This window comes from Pan troglodytes, chromosome 21 (genome assembly GCF_028858775.2).
Source record: "Pan troglodytes isolate AG18354 chromosome 21, NHGRI_mPanTro3-v2.0_pri, whole genome shotgun sequence".
NCBI lineage: Eukaryota > Metazoa > Chordata > Mammalia > Primates > Hominidae > Pan > Pan troglodytes.
This window is the reverse complement of record NC_072419.2, coordinates 55,801,093-55,820,035: the sequence shown is the minus strand read 5'-3', so window position 1 is coordinate 55,820,035 and position 18,943 is coordinate 55,801,093. Positions and strand designations below refer to the sequence as shown.

At 45.8% G+C, this 18,943-nt stretch overlaps 1 protein-coding gene across 2 annotated transcripts in view; it reads left to right on the top strand.

Annotated features, from left to right (window-relative positions):
- PTGIS (prostaglandin I2 synthase) overlaps positions 1 to 18,943 on the top strand; it is a 64,392-nt gene that overhangs the window by 23,314 nt on the left and 22,135 nt on the right. The window contains exons 4-6 of one of the 2 annotated variants that reach the window (XM_063802588.1): positions 396 to 539; positions 3,762 to 3,842; positions 5,150 to 5,301. In XM_063802588.1, coding sequence (XP_063658658.1) covers positions 396 to 539; positions 3,762 to 3,842; positions 5,150 to 5,301 — 377 coding nt within the window. The remainder of the gene's footprint in view (positions 1 to 395; positions 540 to 3,761; positions 3,843 to 5,149; positions 5,302 to 18,943) is intronic. The other variant, XM_016938118.4, reaches the window with a different exon arrangement.

Here is an 18,943-nt window from a genome sequence, read left to right as displayed (position 1 = left end):
GCCTTAGGGAGGGAAAGACTCTCCTGGTTAAGAATTCAGACACTGGAGTTGGGCAGACCAGGATTTCAGTCCCGTTTTGGCTGTGTGACCTTGGGCAAGTCACTTTCCTCTCTGTTCCTGAGTTTCTCCATCTGTAAAATGGGTGTCATAATAGTAACTCTTATTCCCAGGTTTGTCTGAAGATGAAATGAGATTAGGCTCAGTACAACAGATGGGAACTATTGTTGACAGTGACAGTCATAATAATATCCTCTTATTTAAGCTACTCTTCCGCAGGACCTCTTTGCCAATGGGGAGCTTGAGCTCTGGGACCCTTAGGTTTGGGGAGGGAGGTGCCTGTAGGTGTGTATTTCCCTTTGGAAGCCAAATTTTCATGCTTTTGTTTCCTGCCTCAGGACTCTCCTCCACAGAGAGCTCCAGGCACTCACAGAAGCCATGTATACCAACCTCCACACAGTGCTGTTGGGCGATGCTACAGAAGCAGGCAGTGGCTGGCACGAGATGGGTCTCCTCGACTTCTCCTACAGCTTCCTGCTCAGGTGAGGCTGTGCAGCCCCCACCCTCCTGCTGGGGCCCGGCACTTTGACCTGTGTCAGCCATGAGCAGTGGCCAAGGGAACCGTGAGGACTCTGTGGGTGGGGGAAGCAATTTGAGACACCCAAAGCAAAGACTGTAGGAAAGACGCCATGCACCAGGGCCCCGGCTGTTCATCTGACCTAGCTCATGAACTGTAAAAGGAGACACTGGCTGGAAATGGGATCTTACAGGTCATTCAGAGAGGAAGTCACAGAGCAAGACTTCAGAGGTCATCTTGTCCTGTGGCTTCCAGACTTTGGGATTTCACAGAACAGAAAACAAAATGTTTGGGAGATCAACTTGGGACCTTAACCTTTTATCCGGTCTTGTAAATGTATGTTAAAAACTGCACGACCGAACGTTCCTTCCTTCAGCAGTGCTGGGCACTAATCCAGGCTCTGGGGATACAGCAGGGAACAGGACAGATGAAGTCCCCAAATTCACATGGCTGACACTCCAGTGGGGGAGGCCGAATTGAGTTATGTCAGAGAGTGATAAACACGATGACAGAGATCCACGGGTGGGGTGACAGCATCTGGGGGGCTTTCTTAGGCCGACTGACGAGGCAGGGTCATGCTCTGGGGGTCTGGCTTCTAAGCCAAGACCTAACTGCAAAGTGCCCACCACGCCAACACTCTAGGCAGGGGAAACAGCAGGTGCAAAGGCCCAGAGGTGGGAGGAAGCTCAGAGAGAGGGCCAGTGTGGCTACAGCATAAAGAGCCAAGGAGGGAAGGTGTACAGGAGGTCAGAGAAGTGGGCAGAAGCAGACCTCAGGCAGTCGGGAGGTCAGGGAAGGCTTTGGAAATTATGCTGAGTAAGATCGGGTGACATCAGGGGTTTGCACAGGGGCAGGACATGATCTAACTTAGTTTGAAAGCCCCCTCTGGCTGCTGGATGGAGGATGGACTGTAGGGGTAAGGAGGGGTGGAGAGGGAGGCAGGAGGACCTAGCAGGAGGCTGCCAGGTGTCACCAAGGTGAGAGAATGGTGGTGGCCCAGGGAGGTGGTGAGAATTTGGGTAGCTTTTGGAGATAGAGTTCACTGGCTCTGCCGGAAGATTTGACTGGGGCAGCGGTGGGGATGGGGGAGCGTGGGCGTGAGTGAGAGGGATAGAGTGGTGTTAAGGACAGCTCCCTGATTTTAGTGATGCCCTTAACCAACCAGAATTTAATTTAATTTAAATTAAATTTAAAAAAGGACATTTCAACCCCTCCAAGAAATTAGAGCAACATAGTTCTAGGATAAAGGGCAGTCATTCGTTGACACATATGGGCATGTGGGTATATTTATGACATGTGTGTGCATATGTGTAGACTCGGTGTGTCTCAGCTCTTTTAATGCTCACAATCGCTCTAGGAGGCTAGGACTTTACATATTCCATTTGACAGATGAGAAAACTGAGACCTGGAGAGCCTGAGTCATTTGCCCAGAGGCCTGTGTTGGGGTCAGGACAGGGCTGGTCCCAGAGTCTGCACTCTCAGCCACAGCTCTCTGCACACGAACAGTCCCCATTCTTTTTGTTTTGCCCTGGGGTGGTGCAAACAGTGTCAAGGGCTGTAATTGGCGTGGGTGATGCTGGTCTGGTCCACCCTGTCATTGTATGATGGGGACTGAGGTCCAGAGAGGGCCAGCTGAAACCACCCAGCAAGTTCACAGTAGTGATCCTCCCAGGTCTCCTGGCTCCTGGGTCCCTGTGCAGACAAAGAAGTCAGAGAGAGATAGGCTGGGGGGAGGCAGGCTGGGGGGCAGCTGGGTCTGTCTAGGCTCCATGGTACAGCGGCAGGCACAGGGGAATCAGCTCAGGGGGAATCAGACGTAAATCCATACCTGTAACCCGGTAACTGTGTCTTCAGGGCCTGAGGCCTGGGCTGGAGCTCCTGCCCCCTGGCTTGGCAGCTGTAGGCCTTTCCACTGCCATCAATCAGCAGCCCCTGAAATAGAAAGAGAATGGGCCAGTTGGATGGCAGGGACACAGAGGTGAAAGGGGTGCCGGTTCAGGCAGCCCGAACTGTGAGGTGCCACCTCTCACACCCACCAGCCTGGCCTGTGTTGGCCCTGGCCTCACTGAGTCACACCCAAAGTTCTCCTCTGTCCTCACCTTGTAGCCCTGGCCTCCCCTCCTCCCACCTACCTCTCTGCTGCCCCTTGAGCAGGTCAGGCACGCTCTCTCTTTGTGGCCTTCGCTGTTTCTGTTCCCTTGCCTGGGAATGCTGTTCCCCACATGTCTGCGTGGCTCCCACCCCACTTCGTTTAAGCCTTATCGCGAGCGCCACCTGCTCAGAGAGGTCTTTCTTGAGTCCCATTTTCGTGATGGCTGCCTCCCGTGACCCAGCTTGGTTCAGCTTTATTTTTCTTTGTGGCTCTAGCGCCGCCTGTGGGTCATGTGTGTATTTACATATGGGATTATCCTGTCTGCAGCCGTGCTGTTTTGATATGGAGCTGCCGGCTTCGCTTCCACAGAGCAAAACCTTGTGGTCCTCTGGGTTTACTTTTTCTTTTTGTTTTCTTTTCCTTTATTTTATTTTATTTTATTTTATTTTATTTTATTTTATTTTATTTTAAAGACAAAGTTTCGCTCTTTCGCCCAGGCTGGAGTGCAATAATGGCGTGATCTCTGCTCGCTGCAACCTCCGCCTCCCAGATTCAAGCGATTCTCTCGCCTCAGCCTCCTGAGTAGCTGGGACTACAGGTGCCTCCCACCATGCCCAGCTAATTTTTGTATTTTTAGTAGAGAGAGGGTTTCACCATGTTGGCCAAGCTGGTCTCGAACTCCTGACCTCAGGTGATATACCCACCTCGGCATCCTAAAGTGCTAGGATTACAGGCGTGAGCCACCTCTCCCGGCTGGTTTACTTTTCTGGTTTATTTTTCATTGCCTGTTTTGGTAGAAATATATGTACAGGGAAATGGTTCTCTGAGTTAGCAAAAAACAACAGTGCAAGTGTGATGATAAATGATGACCAGTGTCAACTGCAGTGTCACCGAGACCACAGGGCCTTGGGAGTACCGCAGTGGCCTGGCAAGCACGTGTCTGTCTAAAAGGGGCGGCTGCAACTCTGCTCCTGCTAGGTTTCCAGGTGGGACCGCAGGTCAGCCAGATTCCTTTTTCAAGATGAGATGAGCAGGAAATCCGGATTTTGTGTGAGTTTCCCCAAATGTTTGAAGGAAGGTTTACTTTGTTTTTAGGAACTCCCTTGATAAAACACATTTGTGGACTGAATCCAGTGTGTGGGCTGCACCTTTACAACTTCTGCCACCACTGTGCAGGTGAGGGACAGAGCAGGGACCACGCAGGCCTCTCTCGGCCCCCACCCACCCTCATTCCTGCTTCCATTCTCTCTTCATCTGGGAAAACCCCTCTCCTGAGAGATCCTGGTCTCTGGTCTTTGTCTGCATAGGGACCCAGGAGCTCAAGGGGAGGGTGAGAGGGTGAGGCCCCGGGGCTTTGGTTGCGTCTCTTTGTTGTGACTCTCTGCTGAGGCAGAGATGACAAAATGAAAGCCTGCAGTTTCCCTCCCAGGACTGAGGTCAGCCCGCTGGGCTGGGGCCGGACTCCTGGGGCATTTAAAGGGGGCTGGAGGTGAAGGCGCGTCCTCTGAGCGTGGTCCTGTGTGTGTGCGTGTGCGTGTGCGTAAGTGTGCCTCAGTGAGAGCACATGAGAGCTCATGCTAGCTCCCATGTCTTACCCTTTTTCACACTTGACGAGGCCCTGACCTCCTTCTCGGGCCTCCCAGAGCCCCTCAGATCAAGCACAACCTTCTCACTGCTGCAAATGCCTGCCTTGCGTGGCCAGCCCTGACAGCCCAGGCCCTCCCATCCTCTGCCTCACACCCCGGCTCCAGTGCCTGCACCAGCCACAGCTGGCACCTCTCCCACCAGGCACGGTTGCACTCTCAGCTCTGGGCCTTTGCACAGGCTGTGCCTGTTGCCTGAACACGTTCCTCTTCTGCTTCCCCCGATCATCCTGCAGATCTCAGCTCAGACCCTCCCTTCTCTAGGAAGCCTTCCCTAAATCCCTCCCTGGGAGCAGGCATCTCCTCCCCTTCTCTGTGCCCCCATCTCAGCACCGTCCCCTCGAGCTCTCTGCTGCAGCCTCATCAGCCTCCTTGCTGCTCCCCAGCACCGGGCTCCCTCCTGCCCCAGGACATCACACCTGGTGCTTGCTCTGCTTCCTACCCCTCCCTCTGCTCTGCCCACGGCTGACTCCTTCTCAGCCTTCAGCTGTCAGCTTAACACCAGTCCCTCCCTCACCTGGCACCTGACACCACAGCCCCCACCCTCCCATCCTGCTACCCAGCTTTGTGTCTGACAGTGCCGTGGGGCACCAGCTGGCGCATTATTCATTTTACTCATCCTCTCGTCTGTTGTCTGTCTCCCTGTGCTGAGAGGTCAGCTCCTTGAGGACAGGGATTTTTGTTTTTTTCACTGCCGACTGTTCAGTGCCCAGAATGGTCTTTGGCGCACAGTAGGATTAGTAGTTGCTCACTGGGTGTATGAATGAAGCTCTTGTGAGTAGCTGTGGCCACACACGAGTGTCCCAGGAGGACCCCTGACCCTCTGTCTGCCGCCCCCAGAGCCGGCTACCTGACTCTTTACGGAATTGAGGCGCTGCCACGCACCCATGAAAGCCAGGCCCAGGACCGTGTCCACTCAGCTGACGTCTTCCACACCTTTCGCCAGCTTGACCGGCTGCTCCCCAAACTGGCCCGTGGCTCCCTGTCAGTGGGTAAGCACCATGGGGGCCCCAGTGGGTGGGGGGGAGGATGGAAAGACCCAGAGGGGGAGCCCAACTCAAGGTAGAGGACCAGAGGCAACACAGGCAGAAAGACATCCAATGCCCAGGGAGGCAGTTAAGATCCCCATCACTGGGGGTATGCAAGAGCGCAATGGTGGGGAGCCAGGGCTTGGACCAGAGCTTGGGTTCCTGGTGGAAATTCTGATTCAGCACATTTAGAGTGGGGCTGGAGAATCTCTCTGTGTGTGTGTGTTCCTTTTTTTGTTTTAAGGTTTGAGTTGCTTTAAAAGTTTTTACAAGTAGTTCATGCTGATTATAAAAAATTCAAGCCATATAGAATAATTTACAGGGAAGAATAAAAGAGCGCTCCACTTTATCCCCAGCCTCAGCCCACCACTTCGCTCTACAGAGGCAACCACCATCACTAGCTTGGAGTACATCCTGGGAGCACTTTCTCTAAACAGACACACAGATGTGTGTTATTTTTATTTTTATTTTTATTTTTGAAGCTTTTAACTTCTTGTTTTTTACTGAGGTATAATTTATATACAGGAAAGCACACACATCTAAATGCACTGAGAGGCCAGGTGCAGTGGCTCACACCTGTAATCCCAGCACTTTGGGAGGCTGAGGTGGGCGGATCACTTCAAGTCAGGAGTTCGAGATCAGCTTGGTCAACATGGTGAAACCCCACCTCTACTAAAAATACAAAAATTAGCCAGGCATGGTGGTGGGTGCCTGCATTCCTGGCTACTTGGGAAGCTGAGGCAGAATAGCTTGAACCTGGGAGTTGGAGGTTGCAGTGAGCTGTGATCACGCCACTGCACTCCAGCCTGAGTGACAGAGCCAGACTCTGTCTCAAATAAATAAATAAATAAATAAATAAATAAATAAATAAATGCACTGAGAAGTAGATTTAAACATTTTGTGCTCTTTCCCAGCCAGTATTCACCCCCCGAGGTAGCCACTGTACTGGTTTCTTTTACCTCCAATTAGTTTTGCCTATTCTTCAACTTCCTAGAAATGGAATCACACAGTATGTGCCCTTTTATGCCTGGCTTCTTTCATTCAATTTGATGTTGGGAGATTCATCCAGGTTGTTGTATGGATCAATAGTCCAGTTTTTATTTATTTTTTGTTTTTTGTCTTAAAAACAATTTTTTTGAGATGGAGTCTTGCTGTGTTACCTATACTGGTCTTGAACTCCTGGGCTCAAGCGATCCTCCTGCCTTGGCCTCCCAAAGTGCTGAGATTATGGGAGTGAGCCAGCATGCCTTTTTTTTTTTTTTTTTTTTTTTTTTTTCTGAACCAGGGTCTCACTCTGTCACCCAGGCTGGAGTGCAGTGGTGCAATCTTGGCTCACTGCAGCCTCAATCTCCTGGGATCAAGTGATCCTTCCCCCTCAGCTTCTTGAGTAGCTGGGACTACAGGCATGTGCCACTAGGCTTGGCTAATTTTTAAATTTTTTTGTAGAGATGAGGTTTCACTATGTTTCCCAGACTGGTCTCCAACTCCTGGGCTCAAGCAATCCTCCCACGTTGGTCTCCCAAAGTGTTGGGATTACAGACGTGAGCCACTGTGCCTGGCCAACAGCTTGTTCTTTTTATTGCTGTATAGTATTTCATTAAAGAAATATACCACAATTTGTTTATCCATTCCTGGTTGATAGACATTTGAGTAGTCCCCCATTTGGAGCTGTTAGGAAGAGGTTGTTGTGAACATTCTTGTACATGTCTTTCAGTGCACACGTGCATTTCTCTTAGCTGTTGGCCTGTTTTTTGTTTTGTTTTTGTTTTTGTTTTTTTGAGACAGAGTCTTGCCCTGTTGCCCAGGCTGGAATGCAGCGGCACAATCTCGGCTCGCTGCAACCTCTGCTTCCCGGGGTCAAGCAATTCTCCTGCCTCAGCCTCCTGAGTAGCTGGGATTACAGGCACGCACCACCAGGCCTGGTTATTTTTTGTATTTTTAGTAGAGACGGTGTTTCGCCATGTTGGCCAGGCTGGTCTTAAACTCCTGACCTCAGGAGATCTGCCTGCCTCGGCCTCCCAAAGTGTTGGGATTACGGGCATGAGCCACCACGCCCTGCCTGGCCTGTACTTTTATAACTTAGATATATCACACTAGAAGAATTGTTGTACCGCTTACAGCTTTCACTCAACTCCCTGTCTACAGTATTTCCACAACGATTTGTAAAAATCTACCTCATCTGTTTTTGTGGCTGCAGAGCGTACTCAGTGTTGGTTGAGTGTCCTGGCTGATTCCGTGTGCAGGGGCCGTAGGAACCACTGGGCGGCGCCATTCTCTGGGCCATGTGCCCCCAATTTCCCTGATGAGCAGAATCCTCTCAGGCCCTTCTTCATAACGTAGGTCCCTCAGCCCCATCCAGGTCCATAGGAATCCAGGTCTCCAGGGGAGAGCTTGGAAAACTGCATGTCTGACAAGTGTCCTTAGAAGGTTGGGAAGTGCTGTGTGTGCTGGGCTCAGAGACTTGCAGCAGAGGCCTGGATTTGAATTCCTGCGCTGCTGCTTCCTTGCTGGTGACTCGGAGCCAAGTTACTTCTACTTGCCCCAGTTCCTTTCTCTGGAGGGACCGTGGAGGGGAGTGGCTAAGACAGAGTCTGGGCTCTGACGGCTTGAAGAGCTTTACCAGCTCCCCCTCCCAGCATCTGTGTGTTTTCTCTGTGCCTCAGCGATCTCATCTGTAAAATGGGGGGAACAGCAGGATCTTCCTAGAGGGCAGCTGTTAGAATTGGCTGAGCTAACAAGAAAAAGCACTGTGGCCGGGCGCGGAGGCTCATGCCTGTAATCCCAGCACTTTGGGAGGCCGTGACGGGTGGATCACCTAAGGTGAGGAGTTCAAGACCAGCCTGAACAACATGGCGGAACCCTGTCTCTACTAAAAATACAAAAAAATTAGCTGGGCGTGGTGGTGGGCGCCTGTAATCTCAGCTACCCGGGAAGCTGAGATAGGAGAATTGCTAGAACCCTGCGGGTGGAGGTTGCACTGAGCCGAGATTGTGCCACTGCACTCCAGCCTGGGCGACAGAGCGAGACTCCGTCTCAAAAAAAAAAAAAAAAAAAAAGAAGAAAGAAAGAAAAGAAAAAAAGAAAAAGCACTGTTTGCTGAGCACTTACTATGTGCCAGATACGAGGTTAAGCATTGTCATAGTCAGTGCTCAAACACTTCATCACCCATTTCCTTTTGCTTATATATTTTTAAAAAGCCAAACTTTAATGCATTATTGATTTTGTTTACATTATGAGAGAATCATAATCTTGTGGTTAACAATTCAGAGTTACAGGTTGTATAAAATATAATACCCCTTCTTCCAAGCCCAGCATCCTGTGAAGCCAATGTTAGCATGGTGGTATTATCCCTTCATGGTATTTTGTATGTTCTCACAACTAGAGACAAATATGCACATCTACAGTGTCTCTGTGTTTACAAAGAAAAATTGTATCTGTTATTTACAACCTGTTTTTAACCTAACAATATAGCTGTACATTCTTCTCTGTTGATATAAACATCTTTTAGAGATATTAGCTGATGCAATTAAACAAGAGAAACCAATTACAGACATCAGAATGGGTAAAGAAGTAAAACTATTCCTATTTGCAGATTATCTGATATTGTACCTGGAGAACCCCAGAAAATCAATAATAAAACAAACTCCAGCAATAAATGAATCCAGCAAAGTAGAAGGATATGAAATTAACATTAAAAATACAAGACATCTGGCCGAGGATGGTGGCTCATGCCTGTAATCTTAGCACTTTGGGAGGCTGAGACAGGTAGATCACTTGAGGTCAGGAGTTTGCGACCGGCCTGGCCAACATGGCGAAACCCCATCTCTACCAAAAATACAAAAAATTAGCCGTTCATGGTGGCAAGCGCCTGTAATCCCACCTACTTGGGAGGCTGAGGTGGGAGGATCACTTGAGCCTGGTGAGACAGAGGTTACAGTGAGCCAAGATCACACCACTGCACTCCAGCCTGGGTGACAGAGCAAGACTCCGTCTCAAAACAAAAACAAAAACAAAAAACCAATACATTTTTTTAGCCCTCACATGGCTGTTTCAGTAGTTAGCCATTTCCCTCTGATAGATGTCAATGTTCTATCTTTCTTTCTTTTTGCTTTTATACCATTTCATTGTACTTGTATCTGTTCTACCATCTGGTTATTTCATTTCTCTCTGCCCACTTCTTAGAAGTGGTTTTGCCAGGTCAAAGGCCCTATACATTAAAATTTGTATCTGCTTCTGCCACATCATTTCCAAAACCACAGAGCAATTCATCCGCCTACCTAAAGGGAAGAAATCTGCTCCACCAGATGCCATCAATCTTTCCATTTGTTTGCTAATCTGATGGGCAGAGGTGGGTAACTTATTGTTTTAATTTGCATGTTACCACAACCTTGCCAACATGCAGTTATCAGCCTTTAAATAATTGCCAATCTGATGGAAAAAAGGACATCTGGCTCTATGTGGCATATCACTGACTACTGTGATGAAACATCTCTGGGTGTGTGTGGTTTTTTTGTTGTTTTGAAACAGAGTCTTGCTCTGTCACCCAGACTGGAGTGCAGTAGCGAGACCTCGGCTCACTGCAATCTTGACCTCCCAGGCTCAAGCGATACTCCCAACTCAGCCTCCCAAGTAGCTGGGACTACAGGCACGTGCCACTGAGCCTGGTTAATTTTTGTATTTTTTTGTGTTTCAGTAGCCATTTGCATTTCCTGTTTATGAGCCGGCTGTTTGTGTCCTTTATTATCATTTTAGAGGAACTCATTTGAGCTTATCAAATCTTGCCATCCATGCTGGAAGGTTGTTATTCACATACCCATGTTGCAGATAAGGAAACTGAGGCTCAGAGAGGTGAGATCACTTGTCATAGACATGCAGCTGGTAGGTGGAAACTTGGTCTGTCTGTCTGCAAAAATCCTGTGCATAAAGCACCTGCCACATCCTAGCACTGATTGCTTCCCCAGGAAAAATTGGGTTTCTCCATTACCATTTCCTCCACACAGATGCTCCAGAGGAGTCTGATTAGACGCAGAGGAACTCCCCCTATCACTCTGGGAGCAGCCCTGGGCTGGCTATAGGAAGGATGCATTTCTCAATATGAGCAGCAGGTGGCAATGTGGGACGGCGATTTCTCATCTTAACTGGGACCAGAGGCATGTGGGCAAAGCAGCCCCCGAACCTTGCTGTGGGGTGCTTGAAGCATTGCAGCCTCTTTTGGCAGAACCTGCTGAAACATAAAATAAAATGCACATTCCTTTGATCCTGTACTTCCACTTCTAGGAATTTATCCTACATAAATGCTTGCACATGTCTACAGATACACAAACATATTCATTGTCACATTGCTTATAATTGCAAATGCTAGAAACAATTTAAAGTCCATCAGTAAGGGCTGATTAAATAAATTATGCATTCATCTAAAGACCATCTATGCATCTAAAACAGAGTGGGACATACTGGTAGTGAATGAAATCTACTGTTACAAAAAAGAGCAAGCTGCAGGCAGAGGGTATACTGTGTCACTATATATACATACATACATATATACATATATATACATACATACATATATACATATATACATACATACATATATACATATATATACACATATATATATATACACATATATATGTATGTTTTTGTTTTTGAGACAGAGTCTTGCTCTGTTGCCCAGGTTGGAGTGCAGTGGCACGATCTCTGCCTCCCAGGTTCAAGCAATTCTCCTGCCTCAGCCCCCCGAGTAGCTGGGATTACAGGCACGTACCACCACACCTGGATAATGTGTTTGTACTTTTTTAGTAGAGCTGGGGTTTCATCACATTGGCCAGGCTGGTCTTGAACTCCTGACCTCAAGTGATCTGCCTGCTTCAGCCTCCCAAAGTGCTAGGATTACAGGTGTGAGCCACCACACCTGGCCATTTTTTAAAATGTGGGAGTATGTATGGATTTTTGCCTTTGGGAAGGCCGAGAAGGGGTGGAGAGAAAATCATTTTTTACAAGATGTGGATTTGAACTCTTAGATTCTATATTTTTCTCCTTTTTTTCTGTATGCATACATTATTCTTCCTTCACTTTTTAAAGTATAAATATATTTTAAAAGAAAGTTAATCCTTTGAGAACCCTTAGGCCATTGAGTCTGGTGTTTCTCATACAGTAGGGAGTTGGGGGCAGGGGACAGTTAAACAGACCCCCTAGCTAAGCATAGTGCTTCTGTCTGGAACATTTATTTTACTGGATTGTTTTGGGGGGCTGTTTATTTGAACATTGTTTTGGGGAAAAAGGCATTCTTATATCAAAGAATCACAGAGTCTGATGCAAAACTCTGATGCATTTCAAAGGTAAAACACAAGACTTTAAAGACATGTGTCTTCTGGGGGCCTCTCTGTACTATGCCCCCAAATCTAGAGGGCCTAGAGGGCTTTCCCAGAAAAAACTTAAGAAGTACTCAAGTCTGGGTCCTCATTTTTTGGATGAGGAGACTGAGGTCCAGAGATGGGAAGGGGCTCAGCTGAGGCTACATAGCATGGGGACTCTGGGATTTAAACCAGATACACCAATCTGGTTTAAATTGGTGGGCTGCCAATCACCGTGGGCCTGGCAGCCCTCATTCATGGCATCCAGTTATCACACCAATAAGAAATACCTCGTAATAATGGAGAGAATGTAGCAAGTAGCATTTTACAAACTTCTACCGATACCAAGTGTGTTCTGTGTGTGATCTTTCTGAATCCTCCTGACCATCCTATGAGCTAGATGGCCCTCATTTTACACATGGGGGAAACTGAGGCTCAGAGATGCAAAGTGACTTGGCCAAGGTCATCTTGTTAGAAAGGGAAGAGCTGGGATTTCAATGCTCTCTGTCTTCAAACTTTGTGCTCTGTATTTCACAAGTTATTATTGTTTCTTAATTAAAGAAGCAATTCATGAACATGTTCTCCTTGGGCTAATAATTTGCTAACATTCAGTAAGATTTGTTATTTAATAATATAGCGTTTATTAGGTCTGTGTCAGTCATCTCTGTGCTTTAGATGTTAATAACGCATTCGATCTGTATATAACCCTCTGTGGTGGGTACTTTTATTATCCCAATTTACAGGCAAGAAAACTGAGATGCTGAGATGTGAGGTGACTTGTTCAAGGTCAGGCACTCTGCTACAGCACTGGGCCTCTTAACTGGGCTCCTCTGACTTTTGTTTAAAAAAATCAAATATTTCAAAAAGGAAAATTCTCTTTTGACCACATTCCCTCTAAATCTATCCCCAGGTAACTATTGCTATCAGTTTGGTGTTATCCTTCTAGAACAGTGCTGTACATAGACAAATAATGGGAATCACATTTGTAATTTAAAATTTTCTATTAGACACACTAAAAAAGAAAAATAGAAGTGAAATCGATTTTAATAATACATTTTATTTAAGCCAATACATCTAAAATATTATTAGCATTTTAGCATGTAACCAATGTTAAAATTATTGATAAGATATTTTACATTTTGTTTCTCATGCTGACTCTGGAATCCAGTGTCTCCCCTACCCTACATTAAACATGGCTGCATTCGAGCCAGCCCCATTTCAAATGCTCCATAACTCCCTGGGGCTTGCAGCTACTCTGTTGCCCAGAACAACACTTGGCCTTTATGCAGACATTAAAATACAGCATGAGGCTGCGCACAGTGGCTCACACCTGTAATCCAGCACTTTGGGAGGCCAAGGCAGGAGAATCACTTTCGTTCAGGAGTTTGAGGCCAGCCTGGGCAATATAGACAGACCTTGTCTCTACAAAATATAATAATAATAATTAGCCAGTTGTGGTGGCTCACACCTGTAGTCTCAACTACTCAGGAAGCTGAGGTGGGAGGATCACTTGAGCCCAGGAGGTTGAGGGTGCAGTGAGCCACACTACGCCATTGCACTCCAGCCTGAGTGACAGAGCAAGACCTTGTCTCAAAAGAAAAAAAACAACAAAACAGCAAATCGTACTGGAATCCCAAGTAGACAGCAAGCCTCTGTTTTCCCAGTGGGAAGATTTTTAAAATTTTATCTTTTTTTGATTTTTGGGGCAACCTAAATATTGAAATAATTAGGAATGGAAGTAAATAGTTGCATTTCTCCTTATCTGTTTTGTTGAACGTCTGTAGTGAATTGTATAAATCTGCTGTAACCATTTCGAACATTTGCTTTCTTCCCACGACCACATTTCAGGAGGGGGCTTTATGCAGACTCTCCCTTTAACTACACAGCTTTGCTCATCTGCAGGGCCCCAGGTTGAGCCACCAAGCTCGGTTTTCCAGAATCTTCTCTTCCTCACTCCCATATGCACTGAATTCCTTGAATCTCTACAGTATATGATGTTTCACTGGAAATTATTTTTGGGGGGTTTGCCAGATTTTCTATTATTTTATTTTCAAAATTATTTCACGTGGTTTAAACATTAAAAATATAAAGTAGATTACAAACCACATACCCGATATGGGGTTAACATCCAAAATAGATAAGGAACTCATACAACTCAATACCAAAAATTCCAAATAACAGCTGGGAGTGGTGGCTCACACCTGTAATCCCAACACTTTGGGAGGCCGAGGTGGGCAGATCATGAGGTCAAGAGATCGAGACCATCCTGGCCAATATGGTGAGACCATGTCTCTACTAAAAAATACAAAAATTAGCTGGGCGTGGTGGTGTGCGCCTGTAGTCCCAGCTACTCGGGAGGCTGAGGCAGGAGAATTGCTTGAACCCGGGAGGTGGAAGTCGCAGTGAGCCGAGATCACGCCACTGCACTCCAGCCTGGCGACAGAGCGAGACTCTGCCTCAAAAAACACAAAAATCCAAATAACCTGACTGCAAAATGGACAAAGGACCAGAATAGGCATTTTTCCCAAAGAAGACGTACAAATGGCAGCAGGTATGAAAAGGTGTTCAACATCACTACTCATTGGGGAAATGCAAATCAAAACCACAAGGAGATATCACCACACACCCGTTAGAAATGTCAAAAGATGACAAATATTGGCAAGGATGTGGAGAAAAGAGAACTCTTTCGCACTGTTGGTGGGAATTTAAATTGGTATAGCCATCATGGAGAACAGTACGGAGGTTCCTAAAAAATCAAAAATAGAGCTACCACATGATCCAGCAATCCCTCTTCTAGGTATATATTCAAAGGAAATGAAATCACTGTCTTGAAGAGATATCTGCACCTCCACTTCACTGCAGCGTTATTCACAACAGCTGAGACATGGAAACAAACTAAGTGTCCATCAGTGCATGAACAGATACAGAGATAGTGGTACAACGGCCCCCTCTTAACCTCAGGGGATATGTTCCAAGACCCCCAGTGGATGCCAGGAACCACGGGTGGTACTGAACCCTGTATATATTGTTTTATCTTATACATACATAACTATGACAGAGTTTAATTTTTTTTTTTTTTTTTTTTTTTTTTTGAGGCAGAGTTTCGCTCTTGTCTCCCAGGCTGGAATGCAATGGTGCAATCTTGGCTCACCACAACCTCCGCCTCCCAGGTTCAAGCGATTCTCCTGCCTCAGCCTCCTGAGTAGCTGGGATTACAGGCATGCGCCACCACACCCGGCTAATTTTGTATTTTTAGTAGAGACAGGGTTTCTCTGTGTTGGTCATACTGGCCTCGAACTCCCCACCTCAGGTGATCCGCCCACGTCGGCCTTCCAAAGTGCTGGGATTACAGGCGTGAGCCACCATGCCTGGCCTGATAAAGTTTAATTTATAAATGAGGCACAGTAAGAGATTAACAACATAATAAAATGAAACCAATGATAACAATATACTGTAATAAAAACAAAATAAGGGTTACTTGAACACAAGTACTACCATACCATGACAGTTGACGTGATAACTGAGACAGTGGCTCCTAAGTGACTAATGGGCAGGTGTGGTCTACAGTGTGGATACACCAGACAGAGGGATGATTCACGTCCCAGGCAAGATGGAGCAGGATGGCACAAGAGTTCATCATGCTACTCAGAATGGTGTGCGATTTCAAACTTAGGGATTGTTTATGTCTGGAGTTTTTCATTTAATATTCTTGGACCATGGTTGACCATGGGTGATGGAAACCTTGGAAAGTGAAACTGGATAAGACAGGACTGCTGCGTATGTAAATCCACAAAAGAATGTTATTCAGCCATAAAAAGGGAGAAATCCTGCCATTTGTAACAATATAGATGAACTTGGAAGACAATATTGTAAGTGAAATAAGCCAGACACAGAAAATCAAATACTGCATTATGTCATTTATATGTGGGAGCTAAAAAAGTTGAATTCAGAGGAACAGTAGAACAGTGGTTACCAGGGCTCAGGAGGTGGGGAAATGGGGGTGTGTTGGTTGAGGGTATAAACTTTGAGTTATAAAATGAAAAAGTTCTGGAGACTTAATATACAAGTATACAATGTATTGTATACTTGAAATTTGCTAAGAGAGTGGATCTTAAGTGTTCTCACCATGCATGCATGTGTGAGTGTGCACCTATGTAAGGTGATGGATATGCTAATTAGCTTGATTGCAGCAATCATTTCACACCATATTTGTGTATCAAAACATCATGTTGTACAACTTAAATAAGAATTTTCCTTTGTCAATTATACCTCAGCAAGGCTGGAAAAAAATTAAGTAATAACAGTGGTAAGTCTCCTTCCTTTTCTTGTCACACCCCCTTCCTCCAATTCCCACTGCTCATAATTGATTAGTTTTATTAGTTTCAAATGGATCCTTCTAGAGTTCCTTCACACAAGTGCAAGTGAATGTGACTATATTCTTATTTTTCTTTTTTTCCACAAATGCATACTCAACACGTGGTTGCTGGCACTTTGCTTTGTGCTAACAATATATCACAGCAATAGATAACTCTTGGGTAAGGTTTAGTGTGTCCTCTACACTGCTCTAAGGGATATACAAATGTAAACTGATTTGATCCATGATCCAATCACTGCTATATTTTTTTTTGTTTGTTTTTGAGACAGAGTCTTGCTTGCTCTGTTGTCCAGCCTGGAGTGCAGTGGTGCAATCTCCGCTCACTGCAACCTCTGCCTCCTGGGTTCAAGCGATTCTCCTGCCCCAGCCTCCTGAGTAGCTGGGACTACAGGCGCCCACCACCATGCTTGGCTAATTTTTGTATTTTTGTATTTTTGTTAGAGATGGGGTTTCACCATGTTGGCCAGGCTGGTCTCGAACTCCTGACCTCAGGTGATCTGCCCGTCTCGGCCTCCCCAAGTGCTGGGATTACAGGAGTGAGCCACTGCACCCAGCCCACTGCTATATTTTTATCCTGTGTTTTTTGCCAGGCAGGACAGAGCAGGATGGCACAAGATTTCAACACACTACTCAGAACAGCATGTAATTTAAAACTTATGACTGCTTATGTCCGGAATTTTTCATTTAATATTTTTGGACCATGGTTGACCATGGGTAACTGAAACCTTGGAATTCAAATTCTTTTGTGTTTTGAGTATCACTCTGTCACCCAGGCTGGAGTGCAGTGGCTCCATCTCAGCTCACTGCAACCTCCACCTCCCGGGTTCAAGTGATTCTGCTGCCTCAGCCTCCCAAGTAACTGGGATTACAGGTGCCTGCCACCACCCCCAGCTTATCCTTTTTTTGTATTTTTAGTAGAGACAGGGTTTCACCATGTTGGTCAGGCTGGCTTCAAACTCCTGAACTCAAGTGATCTGCCCACCTTGGCCTCCCAAAGTGTTGGGATTACATGCGTGAGCCACTGCACCCGCCCAGAATGCAAATTCTTTGTTACACAACACTATCTTTGACTCATTTTTGCCAAATGACCTTCATATGCCTTTTTAAAAAATTGTGGTAAAATAATATATAACATAAAATATACTATTTTAACCATTTTAATTGTACAATTCAGTGGCAGTAAAAACATTCACAATGTTGTATAACCATGCCGTTATCTATTTCCAGAAACTTTTCATGATTCTAAACAAAAGCTTTGTGCCCATTAAACAATAATTCCCCACCTGCCTTTCCTCCCAGCCCGACATATCTTCTATTCTACTTTCTGTCTCTTCTATTCTACTTTCTGTCGAATAGTATACTTCTATTGTACTTTCTGTCTCTGAATTTCCTGTTCTAGGATTCTCATTATATGAGATTTTGGAGACAGAGTCTCTGTCGCCCAGGCTGGAGTGCAGTGTCGCCATCTCAGCTGACTACAATCTCCGCCTCCCGGGTTCAAGCTATTCTTGTGCCTCAGCCTCCTGAGTAGCTGGGATTACAGGTACACACCACCATGCCTGGCTATTTTTTTTTTTTTTTTTTTTTGTATTTTAGTAGAGACAGGGTTTCACCATGTTGCCCATGCTGGTACTCCAACTCCTGAGCCCAGGAAATCTGCCCACCTTGGCCTCCCAAGGTGCTAGGATTGCAGGCATGAGCCACCATGCCTGGCATATATGTCAGAATTTCATTCCTTTTTAAGAGTGAATACATTGTGTGTATATACTGCATTCTATTTATCCATTCACCTATCAACCAACATTTGGGTTGTTTCTGCCTTTTGGCTACTGTGAATAATGCTGCTATGAACACTGGTGCACGAGTATCTGTTTGAGTCTCTGGTTTCAGTTCTTTGGGCTATATACCTAGAACTAGAATTACTGGATCATATGGTAATTCTTTAACTTTCTGAGGAACTGCTAAACTCTTTTTCACAGCAACTGCAGTATTTTACATTCCCACCAGCAATGCATAAGGGTTCCAATTTCTCCACGTCCTCACCATCACTTGTTTCCTGTGTTTTAAATAGTAGCCATCCTCATGGTTGTGAATGGTATCACACTGTGGTTTTGATATGCATTTTCTAATGACTAATGGTGTTGAGCATTGTTTCATGTGTTTATCAGCCATTTGTATCTCTTCTTTGGAGAAATATCTATTCAAGTCCTTTGCCAATTTTCGAATCAGGTTGTTTGTTTTTTATTGTTGTTGAGTCGTAGGAGTTCTTTTATATATTTTGGGTGTTAGACCCTTAGCAGATATATTATTTACAAATATTTTCTCACTTTCTGTCAGCTGTCTTTTCATATTGCATTACCTTTTTTGCTTAATTATTCATTGATTGTGCAAATATCGAGTGCCTCCTATGTACTCAGAACTGCTGTAGGCACAGGGGAAAAGTGGAGAATGGTCCTGCCTTGCTTTTTAAAGTCATCTGTAAACGCCGTGTTTACAGTGATATTCAAGATTGCAGTTGTGTGGTCAGACTTCAAAGAATGCCAGTTATTTCTAAAGCTGTGTTAAATTTCTTTGCCTCTTTTTTTAGCCATCCCATCAGATGATGCTTAGAAGTATCCAGAGTTGGCATCAACTGAGGTGGTTTCAACACTGCCCGCGCCCTGCAGGCCTAAACCTCTGGATGCCCAGTTCCCACGCACGTGATTTTGACATGATCAATCTGGGGTTGGCACCTGGGCATCCAGAGATTTAAGAGCTCCCAGGTAATTCTTCAGAGAGCCTGAAAAGTGGAGAAACATAGGAAGATAATGTATTTCAGTTGAACACTTAAGCTCATTGCTTTACATTGAAATGTCACCCGAAATGGTGACATTCATTT